The 24,899-nt window shown below is 37.8% G+C and overlaps 1 protein-coding gene across 9 annotated transcripts in view; it reads left to right on the top strand.

Moving 5' to 3' along the window:
• Positions 1-24,416, top strand: part of OXR1 (oxidation resistance 1) — a 290,219-nt gene extending 265,803 nt beyond the window's left edge. For 5 of the 9 annotated variants that reach the window (XM_055704451.1, XM_055704446.1, XM_055704450.1 and 2 more), the window contains 6 exons: positions 11,642-11,722; positions 15,143-15,268; positions 17,006-17,158; positions 20,826-20,921; positions 21,517-21,590; positions 22,370-24,416. In XM_055704451.1, coding sequence (XP_055560426.1) covers positions 11,642-11,722; positions 15,143-15,268; positions 17,006-17,158; positions 20,826-20,921; positions 21,517-21,590; positions 22,370-22,505 — 666 coding nt within the window. In that variant the 3' untranslated portion in view covers positions 22,506-24,416. Of the gene's footprint in view, positions 1-2,579; positions 2,750-11,641; positions 11,723-15,142; positions 15,269-17,005; positions 17,159-20,825; positions 20,922-21,516; positions 21,591-22,369 lie in introns of those variants that run through there. The other 4 variants (XM_055704447.1, XM_055704449.1, XM_055704452.1 and 1 more) reach the window with 3 other exon arrangements.
• Positions 24,417-24,899: the final 483 nt, after the last annotated feature.

The following is a 24,899-nucleotide window of genomic DNA, read 5'->3' as shown; positions in this document are numbered from 1 at the left end:
ATAATGCAGTCTAATCAAACTGCAAAGATGTTCTTTCACACCCAGCACCCAACCTGCCTACTCAAGTTTAGAGTTATTGTACTTCCTACCCTGTTTCAGGGTTATGACATCTTGTGAGCTGATAAATTAAATCTGGTATGGCATAAGGTATAAACTAGATAGTTGCTTTGGAGTGGAAATAAGACCTTTAAGTTGTACCTTTATTTGTTGGCACTCTCATTTTTTCCAAAAATCTTGTGATTTTCTGATAAACTCATTACTGAAAGGACTGCACTTCTGCCCTGACTGAGTGTGTGGGGATTTAGCTTGGTTACAAACTAACAATTATAATAACAAGATTATCATTCAATGTAATTAGATACTTTGTTTTGCTCGGTTGTTTCCCTAGCAAGTAGGTGAATGTTCTTAAGTGTTTGCTGCTGCTCTGCACCTATGTTGAGTCTGAGCCGGTATTCCTCTCTAGAACCTTTTTAATTAATAACTTTCATGGCAAGGCGTATATCAATCAAAAGATATGATGTTCTGATTCAAATTAACAGTTCAGTAGTATAAACCATAAATGCAAAAATAGAAAAGGGCAGCTTATTTTATTTATCCTTAATTAAAGGACAGTATACAGTGTCTTGTGTGAAGTTTTTTCTCTGGCTAATAGAAATAAATCTTCCACCAATTTGGGAAAAAGACTGTTAAAGGGCTGGGGTGGAGGTCGGTCACAAAAGAAAGCTTTTGAAATTAAGTCTGCACTGTTTCATGATGATGCTGAGGCTCTCCTGACCTGCTTTCTACCCACCCTCCTCCAGTAGATGCTCCCAGCTGCAGGGCAGCTACCAGCTGGTGGGAGTAGCTGCTGCTGGAAGACTGAACATCAAAACAGACTGGCAGGAGGTCTGCTCTAGAGAGTTACTAGTGCATTTATTCCCACTAAACTTTGAACGTCTAAGTAAAAAAAGTGAATTGTCAGATCTAACAAAGTAGTTTATTGCTGTCTTTTCTTTTGAGCAAACTTGTTAAATATTTTTGAGATTTAGGAGGAGCCAGTTTTATTCTCTCTAGAGAAGCCAAATATTGCCAAGTTGTTTGAATTGTTTAAATGTTGTAGAATAAAAAATTGTGTGATGGCTTAGACCCTTTTCTTCCTCCCCTAGTTTTAGAGAAAGAAGTATATTGGCAAGTGTTAGGGAGGAATTTGGTTTTTTGGGGGTGGGGTGGGAATGATTGATGGGGGAAGACTGCTGAACTAAGGTGTGGGGGAGCTGGTTGTGGGTCTAGATTTTGCTTCGGGGCTTAAAGTTGCATGTCTAGAGACAGGTTTTCTGCATACTCTCAGTTCCTTTCAAATTTGCCAGGTGGGGCAGGAGGAGACTGCAACTTACATAATTTTTAATATTTTTTTATTAATATTGATTGTAATTTTTTCATTTTAAACTATGTTAAGTCTCTCCATTTTTTTGTTCTTGTTTTATCTCAGTATTAGCTTGCTTACTTAAAAACCAAGATCAAATAGACATACAGTGTGTTGTTTGAATCTTACACCCTTTGACTGTGTATCTAGTGTATTATTGTGTGTGTGTATATATAGTATATTATTGAATTTCCTAAATCCCAGCTTTTAAATGTCCCAGTGACAAAAATGTTCTTACTTACTGTCTTAATAATTCTCCTAAGTTGGAACAAATGAGTTACTGACTCTTGAGAAAGGTTGTAAACTGAGGTGTTCCAGGACAAGTTCTGGTACTAGTTTTCTCTGCTTTGAGCATCTTGGCTTTTAGATTGCAGTGCAACAGCAGGAGCTTTAGTGTTGCAACACTGCCCTGGCCTATTTAATGCTTTTACCCAGGACTCGGAGCACTTGGTGGTTTTGGAGGGGTGGGGCGGTGGAGGTGGAAAAAGCCTCCATGTGCTACTACAAGGAAATTCTGAAAGGATTGCTGTGCACATTACTGTTGCACGTGCCTGTTCTTTTAAACATTCTTCTTTAAGGAGAAAAAAAAAAAAATGATTCCAAAAATACTTTATTGCTGGGACTAGCATTTAACCCATACAGCAAGTTCAGCTTATAGACAAAAAATGATTCATTTTCTTTTTGTACCTTAAAAAAATAATATATGAAAATGCAGGGAGGCTAACAGTTACTGAATGCTTTAGAACGTTTTGTATAAAAAAAAAAAAACTTCACTGACCACCTTTTTAATTGGTTGTGGACTCTAAGGCTGACAGGCTTTATGTGCAGCTGTCAACTAAGACAAACTTATTTTAATATTAGGGTGCAAATTTGTTGCCATTATTCATAAACAAGTTCTAATTATAGTGTAACAGAATATTGCAAGCAGTCCTTGGGGATTTTTTTGTGTTGTTCAGTATTGTGTAAGAAAAATTGTTCTGTATCTTTAAATACTTTAGCCTTTTTAACAAACTACTCCTCTGCAACCACACTTGAATACAGGAAACCTTTATTCTTCTGTATCGTCATCATTTGCGATACATCCCCCTACTGTACACTCGTTCATTTGTTCCCTGCCATGTCAGTCAAATGTGTGTGTCTAGCAAACTATCCTGTCACCATCGTGGGCTTCTGCCTGTGCCTGGAACTGACAGCAGGTACAGAGAATGCTTTCAAACAGCTTTGAATGATTGTTTTTTTTCCAATTTCTTTTTTTAGTCTCATTTTATTTTTAGAAGGGAAATGTCTCGTCTGTGGTATGGGAAGAAGGGAAGAAAGCACCAGCCAGTAAATCATAAATATGCTCTGGTAATTTTCAGTGCAGTATGTTCATGTCTGTTATTGCTTTCTTGTGATGTTGTGGTGCAGAGACAGTTTCTGGAAGTTTAAATTTTGGATGTGTAAACAGGATGCTAAGTCACAAATTTTCATTACTTTTAGGTACATAACCTAATTGCTGGTACTCCACTGGCGTTAGATGAAGAGAAGCTACTTTGAGCATTGAGTGTAGCATTTTTAGGGTGATTTGTTTGTTGTTTTGGGTCCCCCCCCCCCCCCCCTTAGCATATTGCATTTGTTCAACAAAAAATGTGATTTATAGCTAAATACTGTGAACAACTGTTTAATTGGCATTTAATTACGCCAGTGTAAACCTCCTGAGTTACCACTTGATTATACCTTCTTATAAGTCATTCAACCATATGAAGGTCTGATAATTCTTCCAAACTGATGGAGATGAATATGCTGTAGTCCCACTCTAGCATTTGTAATGAAGCAGGAGACCAGTACCACAATTTTTGCTGTTTGATTTATGAAAGTAACTGTGCTGGTTTTTTTCAGTGTTGTTTTCCCCCAAAAGACTTGCATTTGTGGTAGTATGTAAAGGAAGTGGAAGTCTCAGAGGGACTTGCAAAACAATAACATCTTGGGGGTAGGAAGGAAGTGATCTTGAAAATATACTTGTTGTGCTTGTACCAGCTGGTAGATTGGAAGATATTTTTCATTCAGACTCTGCCTGTGACAGGCTTTTTATCATTTAAGAGTTATAGGTCTCCGGGTTTGGGTGCATACTTCTTTCAGAGGTGCTTTTGACTTGTTTTTATTTTGATCTTTATTTGTAGTCAGCTTACTTGCAAAATATGAAGTTATCATGTGGCAACAGCTGGTTCTGTAAACACTTGTTCCTAACAAACAACATATTTGTGACATAATAGGCTTTTAATTTTCCTCTTTGGCAATGGAATGTAGAATGGAAATGAAATTCCTAAATTAACTCAAATGTAACTTGAGCATATCCTGTAGCACTGTAAAAGGTATCTGAAGTTTACTCAGAATGTGTTCTTCAAAATATATACATACATATATATATATATATATGCAGACATATAGCTATATCTTGCCCAGCTAATAAAAAGGTAGTTGTATCCCTTGTTACAATTATTTCCTTCGGTCCAACACTTCATTTTAACCAGAGTCCAACTACACTAATAAATCGCATTAGTTATTGGCTTTTAAGCAGACATTGAACTGAAGAAGACTGTATGAGAATCCTCTTTCCGCAAGAGAGGTAGAGAATAGGTATTTTAATATATAAAAACAAGTCAAATCAGAAAAAAAGGATATAGAAGTATCTACAGATGGCAATATTTTTTTAAATGTTACTATGTTAACAAGACATGTCTATTCTTCAAGTTGGGTCTTTTCCTTCCATGAATGATCATAAAGCTAATGAGCAAGTGGAGCCTTCTTAGAGAAAAGAGGGAAAGGGTATTGGTACCATTACTTCTGTGTTATGCAAGATGAAGTGGGATGCATATTGAAAAGACTGGCAGCTTATATGAAGTACAGGGGTTTGACTAAATGGTCCATTAGTGCTTTTGGATGAAAACCCATCTGACATGAAATAACGTATTTGCTGGGTCAAATGGAGTGATACTATGAAACAAGAATGCTTTCCTGAAGCAACTATGTCACCCTGGATTGTTTACCTGAAAAGCATTTATTTTTGTAGTGATAAATTTGGGCTGAGCATTGTAGGAGTTCAATGCTTTCCCAGGATAAGCGTTCAAAATTTTGTTGACTAATCAACACATTATGCTCCCCCTTCAAAAATACAGTAATGTTTGTTTCCCACTTTTTTGGTAAATCTGTTTGGTATTTACTGTGTCTCTTTACTGGCATGTCTTTTGTTTACAGTACAATAAGTTTCTAGAATGTCAAAAATGCAGGCAGCCATTCTTTCTGTCAAAGCACTTTAGACAAAAGACATCAGGCAATCAAAGACAACAAAAGGTGATTGCTGCCTTTGGGAATACTTGTCCAAATGCTTTGTAAAACTTCCATAGGCAGCATATCCAAAGGGGACAAAACCAACAGAACCTTACCTTTGGCTTTTATATTCTTAAGATACTATTCAAAGGAAATTAAACTGGTGTCGGTTTTAATAGCTTGAATGATTTGAGACTTGCACAACTTCTGTAGTTCTTGATTTAATGGTTAACTGTAGTTGTTAGGCTAATGGCTGTATTCTTTGGCTATTATGGAGGTATAATAGGGGCTTACATTTGAAAGATGAGAATTTAGTACTTAATCCATGTGTACGTCAGAACTGCAAGGTTGCATCAAACAGACAATACTGCTACAAAGACCTTTTTACAGTCAGCTTTCCACACTGATTTTGGTTTGGAGTAATAGAGTGAACTGATGAACTGAGACTCTTCAAAACAAAAAATGCAGAGTGTAATCCAGTACTCTTACACTGGTCACTGAGCCTAGGACCTTTCCTCAATGACAGATATTTGCCATAACAACTGTCCTAAATATTTACGGGGTTTATGCATCATACCTTGACTGATCTTCCATTTAATTATGTTATTTCTGTTTTTAATAATTGTGAAATATTAGGCCTCACTACAAATGCAAAGTATGGTAGCAGATGAACATTTGGGAAAGTGGATTATAGATTGAAAGAAAACAAATGAGTAGAAGCTTAGATTTTCTCTGTCAACAGTTTTTAATGATCTGTGCAATCTGACGTTGATCCTTTTTCTGATTTAAGATACAAACGTTTCCATACTGGGCTGTAATTCAATTACCTGCTTTAAATATGTGCAGCATTTTCTTTTCATATGTGAGAGGATCTCTGTGTGGCACTATCAGAAGTGAGATGTAACCTTTCTCAGCCTGCCTTCTGGATTGGCTGCTTGAGGCTAGGCACCAGGTGCTATGTTTTCAGCGACTGAACCTCTGGTTTCTCTGCTTGCTCGTGCTGAAACTTACTTAAATTGGTTTGCAAGAGAGCTGGGTTTTATTGGTAATGTTGCTACAGATCTTTTTTTTTCTTTGGACAAAGTGAGTGAAATCACCTGACCTGCCTCTGTAAGGAAGTAACTTTCATAAATCTAATTCTTAGTTCTTTGCACAGACATCCTAAACTTTGTTTAATGTTTGCCCATGTTAAATTTAGTTTTCTTGCAGGTGTTATTACATCTCTCAAATTAAGGATTTCTCATATCTTGAAAAAAATAGCTTGTTATAAAGGTTTCCAGGCTCTGTATACTTTGTGTGCTACAGGCTTTGATTGCTTTCATCTCAAGTTCATTTATTAATTCTGGTTATTGCAGATATTTTAATTTATCTTCACTATATGTTAATTATGGCTTGGCACAGTTGCTGTGGGCTTAGGGCACTTCCAGGCAGATTCTTAACAGTCCATCCTGCAGAAGAGCTGTGCAGGCAGTATGGATCACAGGGAGATTGTTGCTGTCATGTATTGTACTCAGCTCTTCTGTCCCTGCTCTGGAAAACATAGTGGTCTGCAGAACAGTTCAGAAGGCCAGTTTTAAAGATGTTGAAAGAGAGAAAGAACTGCTGTGCCAGCCAACCCAGGGGACTGCTGTGATTCTCCAGTCCCTTTCCTCTGCTTAAAATGGATAGCTCCTGTACCTTCTCTTCCTTGTCACCAGTAGAGTGACAGGGAGATGAGTTGGCTGAAAACAACAAGAGGCAGAAAATGGTAAGCTTTGTAGGCATGCTTGTTAAAAATTAACCAAATTAAATTAGTCTTAGTTTTTTCAGAATGATACCTTGCAACTGTCTAAGGTGGTAAACCTCATGTATTAATGCATTATTGTAATGTAACCAGTATGTCCCAAATAATAGTATTTATGATGGAGAAGATTGCTTCTTCAAAATTATTTCTTTCAAGTAATGTCTAACGTTTTGGGAGGAAACTAAATTTGTCTGGAAAAAAAATGTTACTGTTTCTCTTAAAATAGTCTTAACAGCATTCAGTTCAGAAGTGTACCTTTTATTTTTTGTTGGAGGATATTTACAGCCCTTAAAAAGAGACTGACCTATTCTCCCCCCTCCCCATTTACTGATGAATTGGGGATGGACTGATATCGTGGAGTGACTTTGTAAATGGCTGCATAAAATTATGATGGCATTTATTTTTTTTTTCAATTAAATGTCCTGGAAAGGTGAGACTTTGACTCTCAAGAAATAATACTGATGAAGCTTGAAGTTCACCAGATTTTACACAGATGTATTAATATTCAAAATAAAATTGTTCAGCTTTCATTTTTGTTAAATATTTGAGTCTTATTTCATATTTACAGTTAATGAGGGTATAGATAAGTTATGCTGAAGAGAACAGTTTATACCATTATGCTTTCTTCATTCTTATCTTTCAGAAGCACTGTTCAGCTCTGATAAGACCCTCCCTTTCTCTAAGGAGACAGAGTTAACAAGTAGCTGAAACTGAAAGTTTAGCTGTGCTTGATTTGAGGGCAGCACTTACACCACCCTGTTAGCGAACACGCATTATGTGCATGTGTGTTGGCCGCTTGTGGCTGTGTTAAACTGGGAGGAATGCCTCACCGGTGTAAGCAGTTTTCATGTTTATAGCTGTGTATAGCAGATTTGATATAACCAGTGGCTGAAAGGGCTGATGTGTCACCATCTGCATGGCTAACTGTCCACTGCTCACTGTGTATGCCAGTGTAGCTTGTAAGAGTTATATACTCTGACATACTTTCAGAAAAACAAAGTTTAGAAACATGAGTTTCTCCAAAAGGAGAATCCTACCTCTTGATAAGTTGACTCATTAGTAAGCAAATGCTCAATTTGACTCACTGCATTAAATATTAAAGCTGTTGTGTGTTCTGCTAAGTAGTTAACTGACCTGTACAAGTTGTGGAGTCAAGCTGAAAGGCATTCGCAGTACAAGAGTCATAAAACTCATTCCATGTTTTCTCATCAACGTTGCTATTATGAATAGAGCAGATAGTATTAGATCTGTAAGGGTATTAAGTATTAGATTTCTGAGGGCCATGAGATGATCAGAGGGCTGGAGCACCTTTCCTATGAAGACAGGCTGAGAGAGCTGGGGTTTTTCAGCCTGGAGAAGAGAAGGGTCTGGGGAGACCTTCAGGTACCTAAAGAGGTCCTACAAGAAAGCTGGAGAGGGACTTACTACAAGGGTCTTCAGTGATAGGACAGGGGGTCATGGTTTTAAACTGAAAGAGCATAGGTTTAGATTAGAAATTAGGAAGAAATTCTTTGTGAGGGTGGTGAGACAATGGAAGAGGTTGCCCTAAGAAGTTGTGGCTGCCCCATACCTGGGAGTGTTCCAGGCCAGGTTGTATGGGGCTGTGAACAACCTGATCTAGTGGAAGGTGACCCTGGCCATGGCTGGGTCATGATCATTAAAGATGATCTTTAAGGTCCCTTCCAACCCAAATCATTCTGATTCTGTGATATATACCATGTAATGCCAAACTTTATTAGCCCTTGGAATTGTCCTGTGGTAGATTGTTCCAAGTTCCTAAGCAGAATCATTTTTGCCCTGAAGCACGCTAATCTGGCTATACATGTTATTTGTCTCTGTCTATTCCAACCAGTGCTTAGACTTAGAATAAAAGTTGTAACTGTTCTTTGTTCCTCCTGCATTCTTTTTGAAGCAGAAAGGAGCCAGAGAGAACAGAGGGTCCTTCAAGAACACTTCCCGATCCTGAAAAGGTAGCTTTGTGTGTCAAGGAAATGCATGCCAGTACAGCATAGTGAATAGAGCGCAGTAAATAAAGCACATAGCACAGTCATACAGGCCTGCACTTGAATCCTGGGCAGAATACTTAGATTGCTATAGTTCTGAGCGATTTGGAAATTTCTGTGTGAGGGCATGGACTGTGTTGGAATTTGGAAAGCCTTGTCCTATGCTTTAAGGACTTAAATGCAAGACTTTGTCCAGATCGGTTCAGGACTTTGCTCAGTCAAACTTTGAAAGCCTCCAAGGATGAAGATTCTACAGCATCCCTGGGAAGCTTTTTCCGGTCCTTAACTATTGTTAACATCAACCCTCTGAGCCCAGTGGTCCCACCGGTTTTTCAGCCTTGTTCTTCATGCATTTGATACGTAACTGGTTTGATTGCAAGGCTGCTATAGGATAGAATCAAAAGCCCTGATGAAACACAAATAAATGGCATCCATTGCTACCTGCCCAAAAATGAGAGAAGTGTTACTACAAAGAAATACTCTGTACTGAAAACACAGTCCAATATGACGCATACAAAACCTGTATGTCTTTCAGGAATGAAAGACCTTGCTTTCCAGATCTCTTAATACCCTATGAAAAACTAATGAAGTTCTGTGTTTAAGAATGAAAGCTCAAAGTGGAATAAGGTAGAAAGTAGCTCCTGAAATGATCAGGAGACCAGACAGCTGATGTACGGATAGGGGGCAAGGGAAGAAAATAATAGGTGTATTTAGCTTGGTGAAATAGACTAGAGGATTAATATCATATAAGGAAGCAAAATGAAGAAATCTTGATAGAAGAGGAAACACAGCATAAGCAGACTATGAATTAAACCAGGTTATAAAACAGAATAAACTTCTCACTAATACTGCTGTTTCAAAACAGCTCCCTTAAGACTGGCAGGGACAAAATGCTAGCTGTTTTCAAGATATGTCTCAATCAGTTCCTGAATTAAGTTGCAGAAGGTAGCTATTAGTAGGCTTAGACATACATAACTTCAGGATTCTGTTGCTCATTTAATCCTCAAGTACATAATCTTGTCCACTGCAAGGCAAAAGTAAAACATGTTGACTTAAACCATCAGCATTTTATAGGTGGTCAGGTACAGTAGCTGTTGCGGTATCATAATGTATTAAGTGTATTAAAGCCTGGTTTGGTGACGAGTGGGTAACTTTGAGATAATTTGTCTTGAGGTTTACTCACGGAATTTGGTATGCATTGTATACTTACCATAAGCAGTGGGTTTGAAAGGGGGGATTCCTTGCCTTTAATTTTTCCATTAATAGTTCGACAGTCTATGACATGCTATTTATGGGTTTGTCACTGCATGCTAATGGTCTGCCACAATGCAGGCTTTTGTTCACAAAACAAATGTAAAGATGTAATGTGATGGTGTGCAGCAGGCTCAGTATACCAAAGAGGAGTTATTGTGTACATACTTGGATAAGTATTCATGTTTGTCTCGGGTAAGAAATTTATCTAAATACCTTGTGCACACTTTCATGAGGGTTGCAAGCACCCCTATGGCATATGAAAAGGTGTGTCAGATCTTGATCACTGAGCAAAGGGGTTGATAAGCAGTTCCCAGGTGCAGAATGGTGGTAGAATATGCATTTTTGACAAGTTGAAAGCAAGAGGGCATTGGCTATAGAATTGTCTGCATTGCAGTATGTGAAATAGCAACTTTATAATGGTGTGGGGGATTGATTCCCCATGCCAGAATCTCCTTATGTAACCACTCATTTATGGCCCATTGTAAGTTAACTACTGCCTCTCGTGTAAGGGGCTGAACTTAAAGAAGCAACAAGGGTCAAGGGTCCAGTCCTCACACTGTTGCGTTTTCAGGGTTACATTCATAAGGTGTTGGTATAAACGATGTAATTTGCAATGAACTGTCATAGCAAATAAAAAGGACAAAACTGCACTACCACGTATATGCTTGAGTGGGATACTGCTAAAGCTTTATGTATAGCTGCTTGATTCTGAAAATGCACAAACCAATGCAACTTCCAACAACGTTCTTGATATTTTTTAAGAGAATAGTAGAAAATGGTGGAAACAAATTGCGTGCTAGTAATTACTGATTATTCAGTAATAAAACTGGATGTCACAAGTATTCCTTTTTCCTTGCTTTGCAGCTGCATAGGGTAAAGTGAACCATCGCTGCTCAAGAGCCAGTAATGCATGACTGTGGGCTCTGTACTCAGGACAGTGGCGAGTATCTGGCCAAACTCCTTGTAGTAGGGGCAGGTAGATGGGGAGCTGCTGGACTTGTGGTTATCTTCCTTTGCGCTGTGGTAGGCTCTAGAAGTTTTTAATACACTCTTACTACATGGGACATCCATTTAATCTCTCCACCAGCTGTTTTAAGATGCTTTTATATGAATGATGATTTTGAGTCATTCTCAAAATCACATTATTGCTGTAGTTACATCAAAATGACTGTTGTAGTCCTTTAGCCAGCTTGTTGCACCAGAGCAGCATGTTCCAGACCTTTCTGGCTAAAGGCTTTCTGGCTGTATATGTCCTGCCAAAGTGGAGGTGCCATTTGGAGTGAATGCGTTGACAGATGAGCAGCTCCTGAAGCTTTGGAGGTGAATAGAATGTCCAGGATAAAGATACTGTGAGGTAATACTGGGGAGTTACTAAACTTTAGTCCTGCTACGTTGTCTTTAACAGTTATCTTCACTGCCAGATAGAAGAGTCAAAATCTACTGAGAAGCCTGAGGTTTGCTTCTAGTCTTTATTCAGGAAAGCAACCCAGGTTCATAGAACTCATTAATCTGGGTATAAAGAGTGTTTGAGAGGACTTTCGTCTGAAGAGTTTGGATTAAGGCATGCAATTCAGATTGACTTCTAATTTAGCATCCTGATACTGGTAACTTTATGCGCTTCTATATCAGCTCTATATTCATCCTAGAGCAGTGAGATATATCTGTCTGCTAGTGCCATTAGTGTTTAATATGTAATTTTGCTGTGTCTACTCATTTGTCTAAGATCACCCACATGTGCATTGTCCTTGCAGGAGCAAACATCTTGTAGTACTTCTTGTTTGTTTGTTATCATCGCACATTTTCCCTTCATTACTCTTCCACTTTTTTCTTTCTTATCTTTTTACTTTTCTTCAACTGTCAGTGGAATTATTGTCTTCCTGTCTCCATATTCAGGTAGTGTCAGTGGCTGAGTATCACCGCAGGATCGATGCTCTAAATAGCGAAGAACTGCGCACACTCTGCAGACGTCTCCAGGTGCCCTCTTCAGTAGTTTAAATCCCATCTCCAGATACTAAAACATCTTTCTTTGTAGTGTCTTTGATCAGGGCAAGTCCCGCACCCGGGTTTGTCTTGTCTACAGCACTACAAGGATCCAGCAGAAAATTCCTTTGGTTTGGACATATATTTAACTGTGCAATGCTATGATGGAATCGGTAATTTTTTGATGGAATTATTACTTCCACATTTTTCAAACAGGAATTTTCTGTCAGAATTTGAAAATTTGTTCTTAGTACTGCTTGACTTGGAGTGATGTGTTTTAACTTCCACTTCAGACTGGTGTGTTGTGTTAGGTAGAAGTTTTCCTAAAAAGAATGCAAAACAGGTGAAGGATCCAAAACCTTGTTGCATAGGTGTTTAATTTTATATAGGAATCTTTCATCAAGAATCTCACAGTACTTAGCAAGTATGAAGATTCACAACTTCTGTGGAATAGGTAAGTATTTTTCCTGTTACACAAGCAGGTAACTGAGGCAGTTCAGCACAGCTGAGGGGCACAGACATCGAGCTGGTAATGGAACTGTCAGTTTCAAAAATGGTACTTTGGAAACAGTATTTTGGTTTGGATTTCTGAAGGTTTACTGATACAGACTTAAACCGCTATTTGCATTCTCTTTAGGTGTTTCTTAGTTCTTTGACATTTATAAAACTGTTAGTTACTATCTATGTCATACATAACTTACTGGTGGAAAGCTTCTAAGGAGTTGTAAGCTATGTATTGAGTATTTTGTTTTCCTGTAGTAACTGTCTGCTGGAACTGTAAAAAAGTTTCAATTCTGTTTTTTTTTACTTTGATCTTGAATTTTTTCACCTATTATGTAATAATACATAAGAAACATTTTCTTAGCTCTCTTATTTCTGTTTGTTTAATATTCAGTAATTTAAGTACTTTGCAACCATACCACTTACTAACATTTTATAGATCAATAATGAGCATGAACCCAAAAGCTGCACTTGTAGTTCTATAGTAAAATTGGAAAATTTGGGAAAAAAAAACCTTTCGTTCCCACTTGAGAGCAAAACAGTTCTGTTTCTGGCAAGTGGTGATGGGCAATCCTTGTATTAATATCCTGGAATTGTAAGAGCTTTTTCCAAATGTCTTTCCCCTGGAATGCCCAAACTCAAGGTTTAGGCCAACTTGAAAAATCTGATGTGATGGACTAGAGTCTATAAAATCTGTGCTCTGAGGCCTTTTGAGAGTTTGTGATGTAGGCTGCATGGCAGTTACTGACCTCAGAAGCCCCTGGAATCTCACTACAGGTCGGTTAGCTCTGTCAAAAGTTAAGCGGGAAATTGATTTGCAAGTTTCAAATCTACAGTGCATTCTGTCAAGCAGATACCTTTGAACGGATATGTGTCTTTGTCTGCTTCTACAAAGCAGTGTTGTTCCTAGAAGACAGTTGTTTTACTGTAACAATAATTAAAAAAGGCAAAAAATCCAGCCTACAAAAAGCCCAAACCCAAACAAACAAAAAACCCACAGTCGCCCCTCACCAATTCTTAAAGTGCACTGCACAAAACATGAATAATTTGGATTAAGGAATAACAAAGGGGATAAGCTTTCCGCTGCACAGCTGAACAATGCTGAACTTCTATGGAGTTGAAGTAGTACTATGTGATGGAAGAAAAGCATTGAATGTGGAGAAGAGTTGGACTATGAAATAACATGTTTTGTAGATAGTACTCTGTAATGCAGTCTGTAGGTCATCTTTTTGTATGTGAAGCTATATGGATAAATGCATATACTTTTTTGTTGTGATATGAAAATTATTGCACAGTTTACATTGGAAATGCTTGTTACCTTCCACTAAAAAGTAGAAGGCTTGAATCTTTTGCTTGCTTGATACTCACTTTCTTTAAGCCCACCTTTTGTTGAGTTAAGAATTAATATTGTAATTAAGTTATTGTATAAATATGCTTTGATACTTCATAAGTATTTTTAAGTAACAGGAGTTTATGATAGTAATTTTTTTCATAGTTCTTCAGGGAAAGGAGAGGGGTGGGGTGATTTTTCTTTCTTTTTTTCTTCTCCACAGGTGGTTTATTTGTTTAAATATTCCTATCTGTATTTCAGAGAGATTTTTTATTTGACTTTTGTTTTGTAACTGAGAAAGTTTTTTTCACAAAAGCTTGGCAAAGTTTATCATGTTGGTACTGTGAAGTATTGTAGTTGTGTCCTGTATGTTCAGAGTATGAGGTATGTGGCAAACAGTGGTTATTATTCTGGAGTTGATAGGTGGTTTTGGCAGTTATTTTGTTGAAATTCTCAGGATTCAGACTGCAGATAATTTGGGCAGTGTGACCTTCAGTGAAACTTCATCAATGAAAGGCTGATGAATTTTTCAAATGTGTTCATTCTTATTAAGATCCCTTTTTTTTTTCTTCAGCAAATCTCTCAACATTTTAATAAGTCTTGTTGTAGTGGCTTAAGCTACTAACTTCCTTCACTTTGTCCTACTCCTCTGTCAGATTTCATTATCCCCACAGCAAGTTTTAAATATCCCTGCAGCAAGATTTATGGAAGGAAACCTGTTTGGCTCTCACTAATCTAGTTCTCAGCACGTGGCATTTTAGCTTGAAAGTGCCAGTGAATGTGGACAGGAGTAAGAAGCTGTCGTGAACTTTACTTGATGAGTTTTGTGGCCTTTTGCCACCTCCACTGAATGTTGATCTACAAAACTCAATAGGGTAGGTCTAAGGGGCAAGTAGCTTAGACTACCACACGATCTTTATACATAATGTATCTTTGCCAAGCCTCGAAGCTCACTACGCAGCATAAGTATTACTGCTGCTTTCCCCTTCCTACCCTCTCCATTTTTTCTTCTTTGAGTCTCATAAGTACTCCAGCAAATCAGCTTATGGAGCATCAATATTCCTAAGGCTCCATTCAGATGGTTTACTCAAAATACTTGACAGCAGTCTTTCCACATGTCTACCACGTATCTGAAAACTTTCACAAGTACTTTAAAAGAATATTGCATCAGAAACTACTGACAAATGTCCATGTTGAAGTTTCAGATCCTTTTCTGTCTAGATTTTTTTTAATTAGATATAATATGAACATTATGTTAATATTAAAAAGCAAGAACTTTCTAAGCTGACCTCTGAAAAGCATTGGTAGTCCTTCTGCAGCTATATAAGGACTCTTTGTTTCGCTGTTTTAGCATAAAACCATCGGTTTCTTCTGAGTAGGTATCAGTGTAATCTATAGTTAGTATATAGTTGAGTACTGGCTTGCTATTGGAAACTGAAAATCTTGGTCAGATCAAATCTAATGCATTTTTTTAACTTTTTAAGGAGTTGCGTAACTAGATCAGTAACTGCATGACTTCAGACCTGCAAAATTTATCTCAAATAGGATTGGTAATACTTACTTTCTTATCGTTCTTTTTGTAGATAACAACAAGAGAAGATATCAATTCAAAACAGGCAACAAATATCAAAACAGAACTGGAGCCTGAAGCATTCCGGCCAAATCTTAGTGATCCCAGTGAATTATTACAGCCAGAACAAATTGAAAAGGTATTAACTTATGTTAATTTACAATCCTAAAAAATGGCATGTATCACAAATGCTATGACCCTAGTGTAAAACACCCTAGTAGGGAGACCTTGTGTGATATTAAGTAGAACAGAATAGAATCATTTAGATTGGAAAAGACTCTTAAGATCATCAAGTCCAAACGTTAACCCAGCACTGCCAAGTCCACCACTAAACCATGTCCCTAAGAACCATGTCTGCGCATCTTCTAAATATCTGCACAGACGGTGACTCAACCACTTCCCAGCCACTCTTCCCCCAGCCTGCAGCGCTGTGTGGGGTTGGTGTGACCCAAGCGCAGTGCCCAGCACTTCTCCTTGTTGAACCTCATACAACTGGCCTCAGCCCATTGATCCAGCATGTCCAGATCCCTCAGCAGAGCTTTCCTGCCTTCAAGCAGATCAATACTCCCCGCTCAGCTTGGCATAGTCTGCAAACTTTCTGAGGGTGCACCTGATCCACTTATCCAGAATGTCAATAGATAATAAACAGGACAGGCCCCAGCATGGAGCCCTGGTGAATGGCACTTGTGACCAGCTACCAACTGTCTGTAACTCCATTCACCACCACTCTGGGCTCAGCCGTCCAGCCAGTTTTTCACCCAGTAAAGAGTGCATCCACCCAAACCGTGAGCAGCCAGTTGCTGCAGGACAATGATGTGGGAGAGGGTGTCAAAGGCTTTACTAAAGTCTAGGCAGATAACAGCCACAGCCTTTCCCTCATACACTAAGCCGGTCACCTTGTCACAGAAGGAGATCAGGTTAGGCACCCAGGACCTGCCTTTCACAAACCCATGCTGGCTGGGCCTGATCACCTGCTTGTCCTGTACCCGTCATGTGATGGCTCTCAAGATGATCTGCTCCATAACCTTCCCCAGCACTGAGAGAACTGTCAGCACTGACTGACAGGCCTGTAGTTCCCCAGATCCTCCTCCCCCCCTTCTTGTAGATGGGCACCAGAATTGCTAACCTCCAGTCAACTGGGACCTCCCCAGTTAGGCAGGAGTGCTGAAAAATGATGGAGAGTGTCTCAGTGCACACTTCTGCCAGCTCCTCCAGTACCCTTGCATGGATCCTGTCCAGCCATTTAGACTTGTATATGTCTAAGTGCATAAACACGACATAAGTCATAGCTAAAATTTTGCTTTTTTTCTTATTACAACTTTCAATATGTCATGATAACACTAGTCTTTCTGTACCCTTATTTCATTCTTCCTTGAAAAATGCTTGGCTTTCACTGTGGTTCTTACTTTCTAGTCCAAAGTTAGTTCATTAAATTTTTAAAGACTTGATTTAAGGTTGACTGCATTCAAGCACACAGGAACAGGGGAGCAAGCATCCTTTACCCTTCAGCTTGTTTCCTGTTTTCTTGAGTGATCTAGTTCCCCAACACTGAGGCATAGTATTGTCATGGAAAAATAACTACGTGTCTTTACTTTCTTTAGATGAACATTTTAGAGACCTTACCAAATATGTTCTTCCATTGGTAAATCATTCTTCTGCAGGTCACTGGTAGAAGTAGGAAAAGAAACCTTGAGAGATCAGGGGTGGAAAATATACATGTGAAACTAAATTTGGAGTTGGTCTGCAGTTCTAAACTAGCTTTTCAGGCCACTTGTAGTAGTTTAGAAGAACAAAATCTGCTTTCATTTATATGTAATATATTCTTTAAAATAGTAAATATATATATTAAATGAGAGGGTTGTCATCATGTTAACAGCTCACAAAGTCTCTTCCACCACGGACCATTGGATATCCATGGACTCTTGTCTACAGTACTGGAAAGCATGGCATGAGCTTGAAGACTTTGTATCGAACGATGCTGGGATTAGACACACCTGTACTGCTGGTTATCAAGGACAGTGATGGACAGGTAGGAAAATGTTTGTGTGGAGGTAGGGTACCCATTAAGAAAATTGTTTGAGGAGTATAAGGGAATAGTTGACACGAGCCCATCGTGGGAGATAGTTGTGTGTGTCAGGCTGGTTTTCTCCTTGGTTGTTATGTAGAGGCTTTTAAAAATGTGCTTCACTGTCAAGCAATCCTCTGACATGCTACATTTCTAGGAAATAATTTAATAATACAAGTGCACTGTCACAATGCATGAGTCTCATAATACCCAATGACTGAATTTACTTTTAATATTTTTAATGCATTTCTATAAAGCAAGAGAAGTATAGTCTCTAAAACTTTTTGATGCTGAAAGATCTTGCTGAGTTGAAATGGGATTGCCAGCTGTGGCTAGTGCTTCTTGGTATGTTCTGTGGCTGTAGCAAACATCTCTTTCCCATTCAAGGGCTGTGGGATCTTTGCTACATTATTAATTTTTTGTCCTTGAGTCTATGTAGTTGCACTCTATTCTCCTTTGTCTGGGGTATAAATTTCAGAAAGTGGATCACATCTCACCACTTCAATAGCAAACATCCTCTCTGAGTATTCCAGTAACAGGTGAATGTTCTAGGCAGCATGAGACTTCGATTCTTTCTGAAACTTCTGTGCTCTCCCATGGAAGCAAGTTACTGCTGTCATGAAGTATTGACAGACCGCTGCAAAATCTGTAGCATATGCTTCACTTATCTGTCCCGCTTTGGTAACTACTGTTTATTTTCAGAAGCATGGGCATGCCACCTCATATCATTCAGGGGGTCTGAAAACTGTAAATGAAGGATGTGTTTTTTAATTCAGGTTACAACTTGGTTTGGTGGGATTTTTTCCTTCTGTTTCCTGCCTCAGGGATCCCTTAAAAAGAAAAATCCCTGCTAGTAGAGCACTTTTCCCCAGAAGTTCTTTAAAAGGGAACCTTTTTCTTCACTTAATTTTTAATCTTGGAGATAAAAACTAGTAACTAGGCTTGAGATGTCTTGATAAACATCAGCTTTATTTTAAAGGTCTTTAAAGCCTTTGGTAACTTTCCTTCTCCAATTCGCATACTAGCTTCTGAAGATTAATTTGTGAGATACTTACTTCCCAGTACCTGATTATTTGGCCCAGAAAGAGAATGTCCCTTTTCTGATAGGGCTGTCTTGCCACCAGCATGTAGTGTTGTTCTGTTGCTGAAGTATAGAGATTACCTTCCGTATGAATATCTCAACTTGCATGTTCAAAAAATGTCACATTCACCCAATCAAAACAGGGGACTCGTAGACATGTCATAGTGGTTTGGGGAGGGGTTTTTTATGTGAAACAACCCATGGCAAATCTCAACTTACATGTTCCCAGGCACATGCCTGTATGGAAGTGTTCCTTGGACTTTTGTGTCAAGTAGCCACTGAACTTACCTTTCATAGTTTATGCCAAATCCTACCTAGGTTTCACACAAGAGTGAGTGAAATCCATATACAGTGAGCAACGTATGCTACAGAAAGAAAGGCTCTGACAAGGTGTACATGCTCAGTCCATCACCAGTGTAGTGAAAGTGAAGTTTTCTGTGTCTCAGGCTATTAATGAGAAACATCTTTGCATTTGACAAGGAAAAACTCATTTTACACTCTTTCCATACATTGAATTTCCATAGGTTTTGAAGTCTTTTTCTTCTTGATGCAAGGATCTACAATAATGAAAAACAGGACAATGGTAGCCTACTGTGCCCTTTGGTAATTAATCGGGGTCATCTACTTTTTAAATAAGCTATCGATTTTTTTGAAAGAGGTTAATTTATTTTTAATATCTTGTAGTTTCCTGACAGTTAGTCCTATAAAACTGCTTTCTGTAACCTAAAAAGAATTGGAATATTGCTTATATAGGAGAGTATCCAGAAACACTTCACTAGCAATATGCTAAGATAAATACTATTTATGCTTTTACAGAGTGTGTTTTAAGAGAGAGCAAGTGTTTTCATATTCTAGGCCCCAAGATCACTGCCTGTTTTCTAAGCTATCTGGTTTGGAGATGATCCCAAATGAGGCTTATCCTTTTTGAAGTGTGACAGAAAATGACCAGACAGTTTCTTGCTACTTGCTGAGCATACATCCTCAGTCCTTTTTGGCATTCCTTGTTCTGCCTACTTTGTAGCTTTTATATTTATGAAAGAAATTGGTTTTGTCTTACCCTCAGTTGAGGTACTTTTCCTTCAAACTAGAATTCATTTATTTTCTGGGCTACTTCCTCGAGACCCTGTTCTTTGTCTTCATAAACATGGACAATAGCCTTTATCTGGTGTTGACAATCAGTTGAGTGAGGAGCAAGTGTAACCTTGTAACTTTTCATAATGTAGTTCAGTAAAGGCTAAGTTTCATCTTGTTTTTTTCCCCAAAAGTCTTCTCCAAGCTCAATTTCTTTTTAAAATTGATTGGCAATTTTGCTTAAAGGGTTGGACAAAGAAGAAAAAAATACAAACCACTCACAAAACAAAAAAAACCAACAACAACAAAACAAAACAAAAAAAAAACCCCACCCATGAGCCAAAACACTCAGACCCATGAGGCCATCTAACTAGTAGTGGGCTAAAAAAAGAAAACTCTAAAAAAGCTGTAGGTTTTGGTAACATTGGAGACTCATTGCAAACCACCTACCTTTAAAAAAAAAAAAAAAAAAAAAAAAAAACCACACACAAAAAAAACCAAACAAACAAAAAAAACCCCCACAAAACCAAAAACACCACCCACAGGAAAAGGAAGAAGGGGCAGGGGGGCAAGCCTTCTGGAAAGTAACAGGAAAACAAAAATTTTTTTCTTCTTGAAAGAGTTCCTTCATTTTCATCTGACTTGGTCTGATTTCCCCAGAAAGCAAAACATAAGAGAGAAACTACCATTTAAGCCTGTTCTTGTTGTTTAGATGTGTGGGATAACAGAAATATCTGGCCAGCGTTTGATCCTATATGTTGAGTGAGATAAATGTCTGTGCAAAGAAGTTTTGGGCTAGTTTTCCTGTGAGCTTGCATTAAAACAGAGGTACCGAAGCTTGCACCTCAGTTCATGGAACTTAAAGCTTTTAGACTGAACTTGCTGTTTAACAGTGCATCTGAAATTGATAGAGGTTTTTGAAAAATGAGTGCCTTTAGTGACTGATACTTTTTCATCATCTTGTAGTGTAAGTTTAAAACTTCCTCCAGCGTAGAGGTAATTCACTTAAGTAAAGGAATAGTTTTACACATGACTAAAATATCTTGTCGGTGTAGCGATGTTTTGACCTTTAAAAATAGGTAACATAAGTAATAAAATACAAGGAAACTTCTCTGGCTGTTATGACTAGAAATTTGGTAAGTCCTACCTCTTCTGCTCCATAACAATGCAGTCTCAACAGTGACTTGTAAAATGTGCAGTACTAGCTTCATTACATTAATTTTGTTGGCCGTTGTGCATATCACTAAAATTTTATTGCAAAGTGATTAGTGCTTGAATTAAACAAAAGGGTTGCAAAATATCTACTATTGGCGTGATTGATATGTTAGACTTAAGCCTCAGTCTGATGTGCATTATCAGGACATCTGAAGAAAATTATCCCTGGTATTCTTTAGAAGACCAGCAATCTTTTTTCTCGAAACCAGTCAGATGCTGTGTAGTTTTTCTTACGTATTTTCTCTTGCCTATTTTTGCTTACAGGTTTTTGGTGCACTAGCATCTGAACCATTTAAAGTGAGTGATGGTTTTTATGGCACTGGGGAGACCTTTATGTTCACTTTTTCTCCAGATTTTGAGGTAAGTAGTAATTACTTTGTATGCTTTTGCTTCCCTCCCTCCCATATGCATTAACCTGAAATACTTACTGAATAAATCTAACATTACATAATCTGGAAAAATTCTAGGAGCTGACCCAAAAATGTCATCATACTAGTTTTTTCCACAGAATCCATAACTGCATAGTAAATTGGTAGTGTTTGCATAGTGAGAAACACATTCAACCTGACTCTTTCATTGTACTGAAGATTTTTCTACTGTTCTAAATTCTGCTAGATGTCTATCTGAAAATTGACAAACTACATCCTTTAAAGGGCATATCATCTAACGAAGCATATTTTCTTGGTATTTTTCATTGTGTAGAAGTGTCAGTGCTTAAAGACCACCTCTTTTGGAATGGTCTTATTTTAAATAGTATAAAACATACAAGAATTATTGTCTGCATATATCTGTTCCCTGAATCTTCTGTGTAAACTTTGTAACTTCATTAAATTGGTCTCTAGCTACCCATAGTTTGTCTCCACTGATGTTTAGTTTCTTTTCTACCCAAACAAAAAGTTAAAATACCTGAACTTACTAGTCTGTTTTGGGGTTGTTCTTCCCCCCGCCCCCTTAGGTTTTCAAATGGACAGGAGACAACATGTTCTTCATTAAGGGAGACATGGACTCCCTTGCTTTTGGTGGAGGAGGGTAAGTAGTGGTGGTGGGGTTTGTTATGAGTCTGTTAAAAGTGTGCATGTCTGCATAGCTTTGAAAAGAAAATTTTGAATTGACTTCAGTTTGATAGCTCAGGACTCAACAGTTACCAGCCAAGAAAGATTTAGTATGTCAGATGTTTAGCTTTCTGTGTCGAGGAAACTTGAACAGAAGGTTTGTCTTCAGTCTAGTATGGCATCAAGTTTCAGCCTGCAAGGTTATGATGCCTTGCATGCTCTACTTGCCTGTGCGTCTGGTATATTCCGGATGGACACAGGTTATTACGATTCTGAGGGTACGTAAATGTGAAAATTATGTTTAACTAGAAGAGGCTTGCACCAAAACTCTTTTTATACCAAGACATGTCAGTGTCTTCAGAAATTATATGTTGTCACCCACTTCCTGCCCCCTCGTCCATGCAAGTGCATAAGCTTCTGGGATGTTTCCCTTACTTGTTATCAGCATTCTCCTCATGTATAAGAGTACTTTTATGCCCTTTTCTTAATACAAATGGAAGGGGCTGAAAACTGAGGAAGTCTGATTAGTTTTTTATTTCAGAATATCTGAAAGAAGGATATTCCCAAACTAATAATAAGGGGGGGTGTGGGGGGAGAATCTTGGCAGCTTCAAATTTATCAGCGCCTATGAGTTACTTGTGTCAAAAAAGAATTCTATAGTTCCTCTTCATTTCTGAATTCTGAATGAAGAATACATTATTAGGTGTAATGCTTATTCCCTCAGTCTTTTGCTTTAATACATTGTCTGTCTTGCAGAGGGGAGTTTGCTCTTTGGCTTGATGGTGATCTCTACCATGGAAGAAGTCATTCATGTAAAACATTTGGGAATCATACACTTTCTAAGCGAGAAGACTTCATTATTCAAGACATAGAAATATGGGCTTTTGAATGAGTATTTAACTATTTTTACAGGGTATTGTCCCAAACCTGACATGAATCAGTGCAGCTCAAAAAATCCCTTGGAGCAATATAATGCACCATTTTACCTTTCTGATTGTTTTTGATTTTGGTGGGGGTTTTTTGTTAAGTTTTCAACGTGGCCATCTAGTTACTATTTTTAAATAGCAGACTTTTTTTCATGCTCTCATATCTGTAGTATACTGTCCTACTTTTTCTAAGCTTTAGACACTTTTACAAAATAAAGAACATGTAGACTAAAAACTAACACTGGTTACTTTGGGCCTTGCGGCCTACAAAATTTTCTTATCCTTACTATAGTCACCTCCCAGGTTTCCCACACACACCTTTCTGCAAACCTGTTAGGGGGCTGCTTCACTGAATATAGGTTATTATTTTTGTATTCAAATTATGTCTATGAATGAAGTTTGCCCTCTGTGAACCTGTAAGAAGAAAGCTGCGTGTGGGTATTTGGCAGCAGTACTGCAGAGATGGGTCTGGACCAATGACAGGTTAATTCATACTGTGCCACAAATAGATGAGAAGCCTAGCATTCCTTCATAACACATACCAGTACACATATGGTGAAGTTAGAAGATATCCTAAGTCAAAAGTGCCACTTGTCTTGTTTATTGTTCATGTTTAGAAAAAGTCAGTTAATACGTGTTCTAGCTGCATGCTGATTGTGTTAAAAAGTGTTTTGCACATGCTGTTAATGATCTGCAGGTTTGGGACAAATACTGACAACATTGAGCTACATGGCAAGGACTTAAAAATAGCAAGGGAATGTAAGAATATGATATTTCCACAAAATCAAAAGGCTAAAGCAAGCAAAAGTTGGTGAACAATTTGTAGCTATAGTAGGGCATTAAAAGTACAGAAACAGATGCATCTTTCTTCAGCATAAAGTGTCAGATATATACTGTTATACTGTTGTAGCCGTGTAGCACATCAGCTCCAAGAATATAGCTTATTCCTGTCCAAAGAACAAAATAGTTGTGGTGTTTTTGAGTGGGTCTATGTTGTAAATCTACAGTTAGCACCAGCTCTGATTAAAATGAGATAATGTACTATAGGTAGACAATATTGTAACTCAGTAGACTCGTTTAATATGCAAACTTACTGTCATGTGACCTCAAAAAAAAAAATGACAGGCTAGAATACGGTTCCAGTAGCTCTTGTCCACTTTTGTAGAAAAATTGATAAGCCATTGTGGCAATAACAGCTCAACAAAACTATTTGTTTCAAAGCTTTTATTCTATGTTCTGCAAAAACAAAACAAAAGAAAAAACAAAAAAAAATCCCAAAAAAATTGCTGTTAAGTGTGACAGTGACTGACTTTGTGCTGAAATTTCAGCTATTTCAGATGAACATTGTATATTATCTTGTAAATTAATGTTTAAAGTAGTTTTGTTATTATAGAAAAGTGTTGATTGACGGGTTGCTTATAGCACTTTAAATTATTCTAGAAATGGAATAAAAGCCAAATGGGTTGGCTTAAGTAGATGTAGTTGTATATTATTTCAAAATACTTACATCTCTGGAAAGTTTTAAAAACTTATTTGAAGACAGCTTACTGCTATGGTAATGAGAAAGGGCAGATGTTTCACCTATAATATGCTAATGCTCAATATGAATAGAAGTACAGGGCTTTGTTTCCTGTCTCTATGTATAGCTCTTTATCCTTATTAGAACTTAGTACAATGTGTAGACTAAATGTTTACAAAATAAGGAACTGTAAATAAATTGAAATGGCTTTTCTCCCCTTTGGTCTTCCACAGCAGTATTAATGTCTTTGTGGAGTTAAGACTGATTATTACAACAACAAAAATCCTGTAATGGATTTAAAGTACTATAAGGTCACAGTGATGTATAGCAAATAAATCTAAATATATGTAAAAATAAACATGAGTTGGAATTTATTTAGAAATTGGAGTTCACCTAGAAGCACAAATGCAGGTTACCGCTGTTCATGTAGTAACATTACTGAATACATAGGGTGTATTTGCTCATCTTTCTTGGGAGTTCTGGGTTTTGAAAGCCCAATGGGAAGTGGTGAGAGTGAAATGTGCTGGCTCCAGCCATTTTCAAGAGCAGAAAAAAAGAAAGGTGTCTCAGATTATCCTTGCTGACAAAATACATTAATTAAAGTGCTTAGTCTCTATCCTAAGATTGTACTGCAAATAAAGCATATTTTACATTTTAAAATGCTACTGTGAAGACTTTTATTAAAATTATAGTTTGAAGAATTATACAGGAGCACAGAAAATCTTCAGTAGCTGATTGTTGCTGAGTATTGGACCAGTCTTCAAAAGGCACATGGGGAAAAAAGTGGAAAGGAACAGCAGTATAGTAAGCAGTACAGTAGCAATCACACTTGTATAAATAC

This window comes from Falco cherrug, chromosome 3 (assembly GCF_023634085.1).
Source record: "Falco cherrug isolate bFalChe1 chromosome 3, bFalChe1.pri, whole genome shotgun sequence".
In the NCBI taxonomy this organism is placed as follows: Eukaryota; Metazoa; Chordata; class Aves; order Falconiformes; family Falconidae; genus Falco; species Falco cherrug.
Note: the sequence above shows the minus strand (reverse complement) of the source record. Positions and strands in the feature narration are given on the sequence as shown.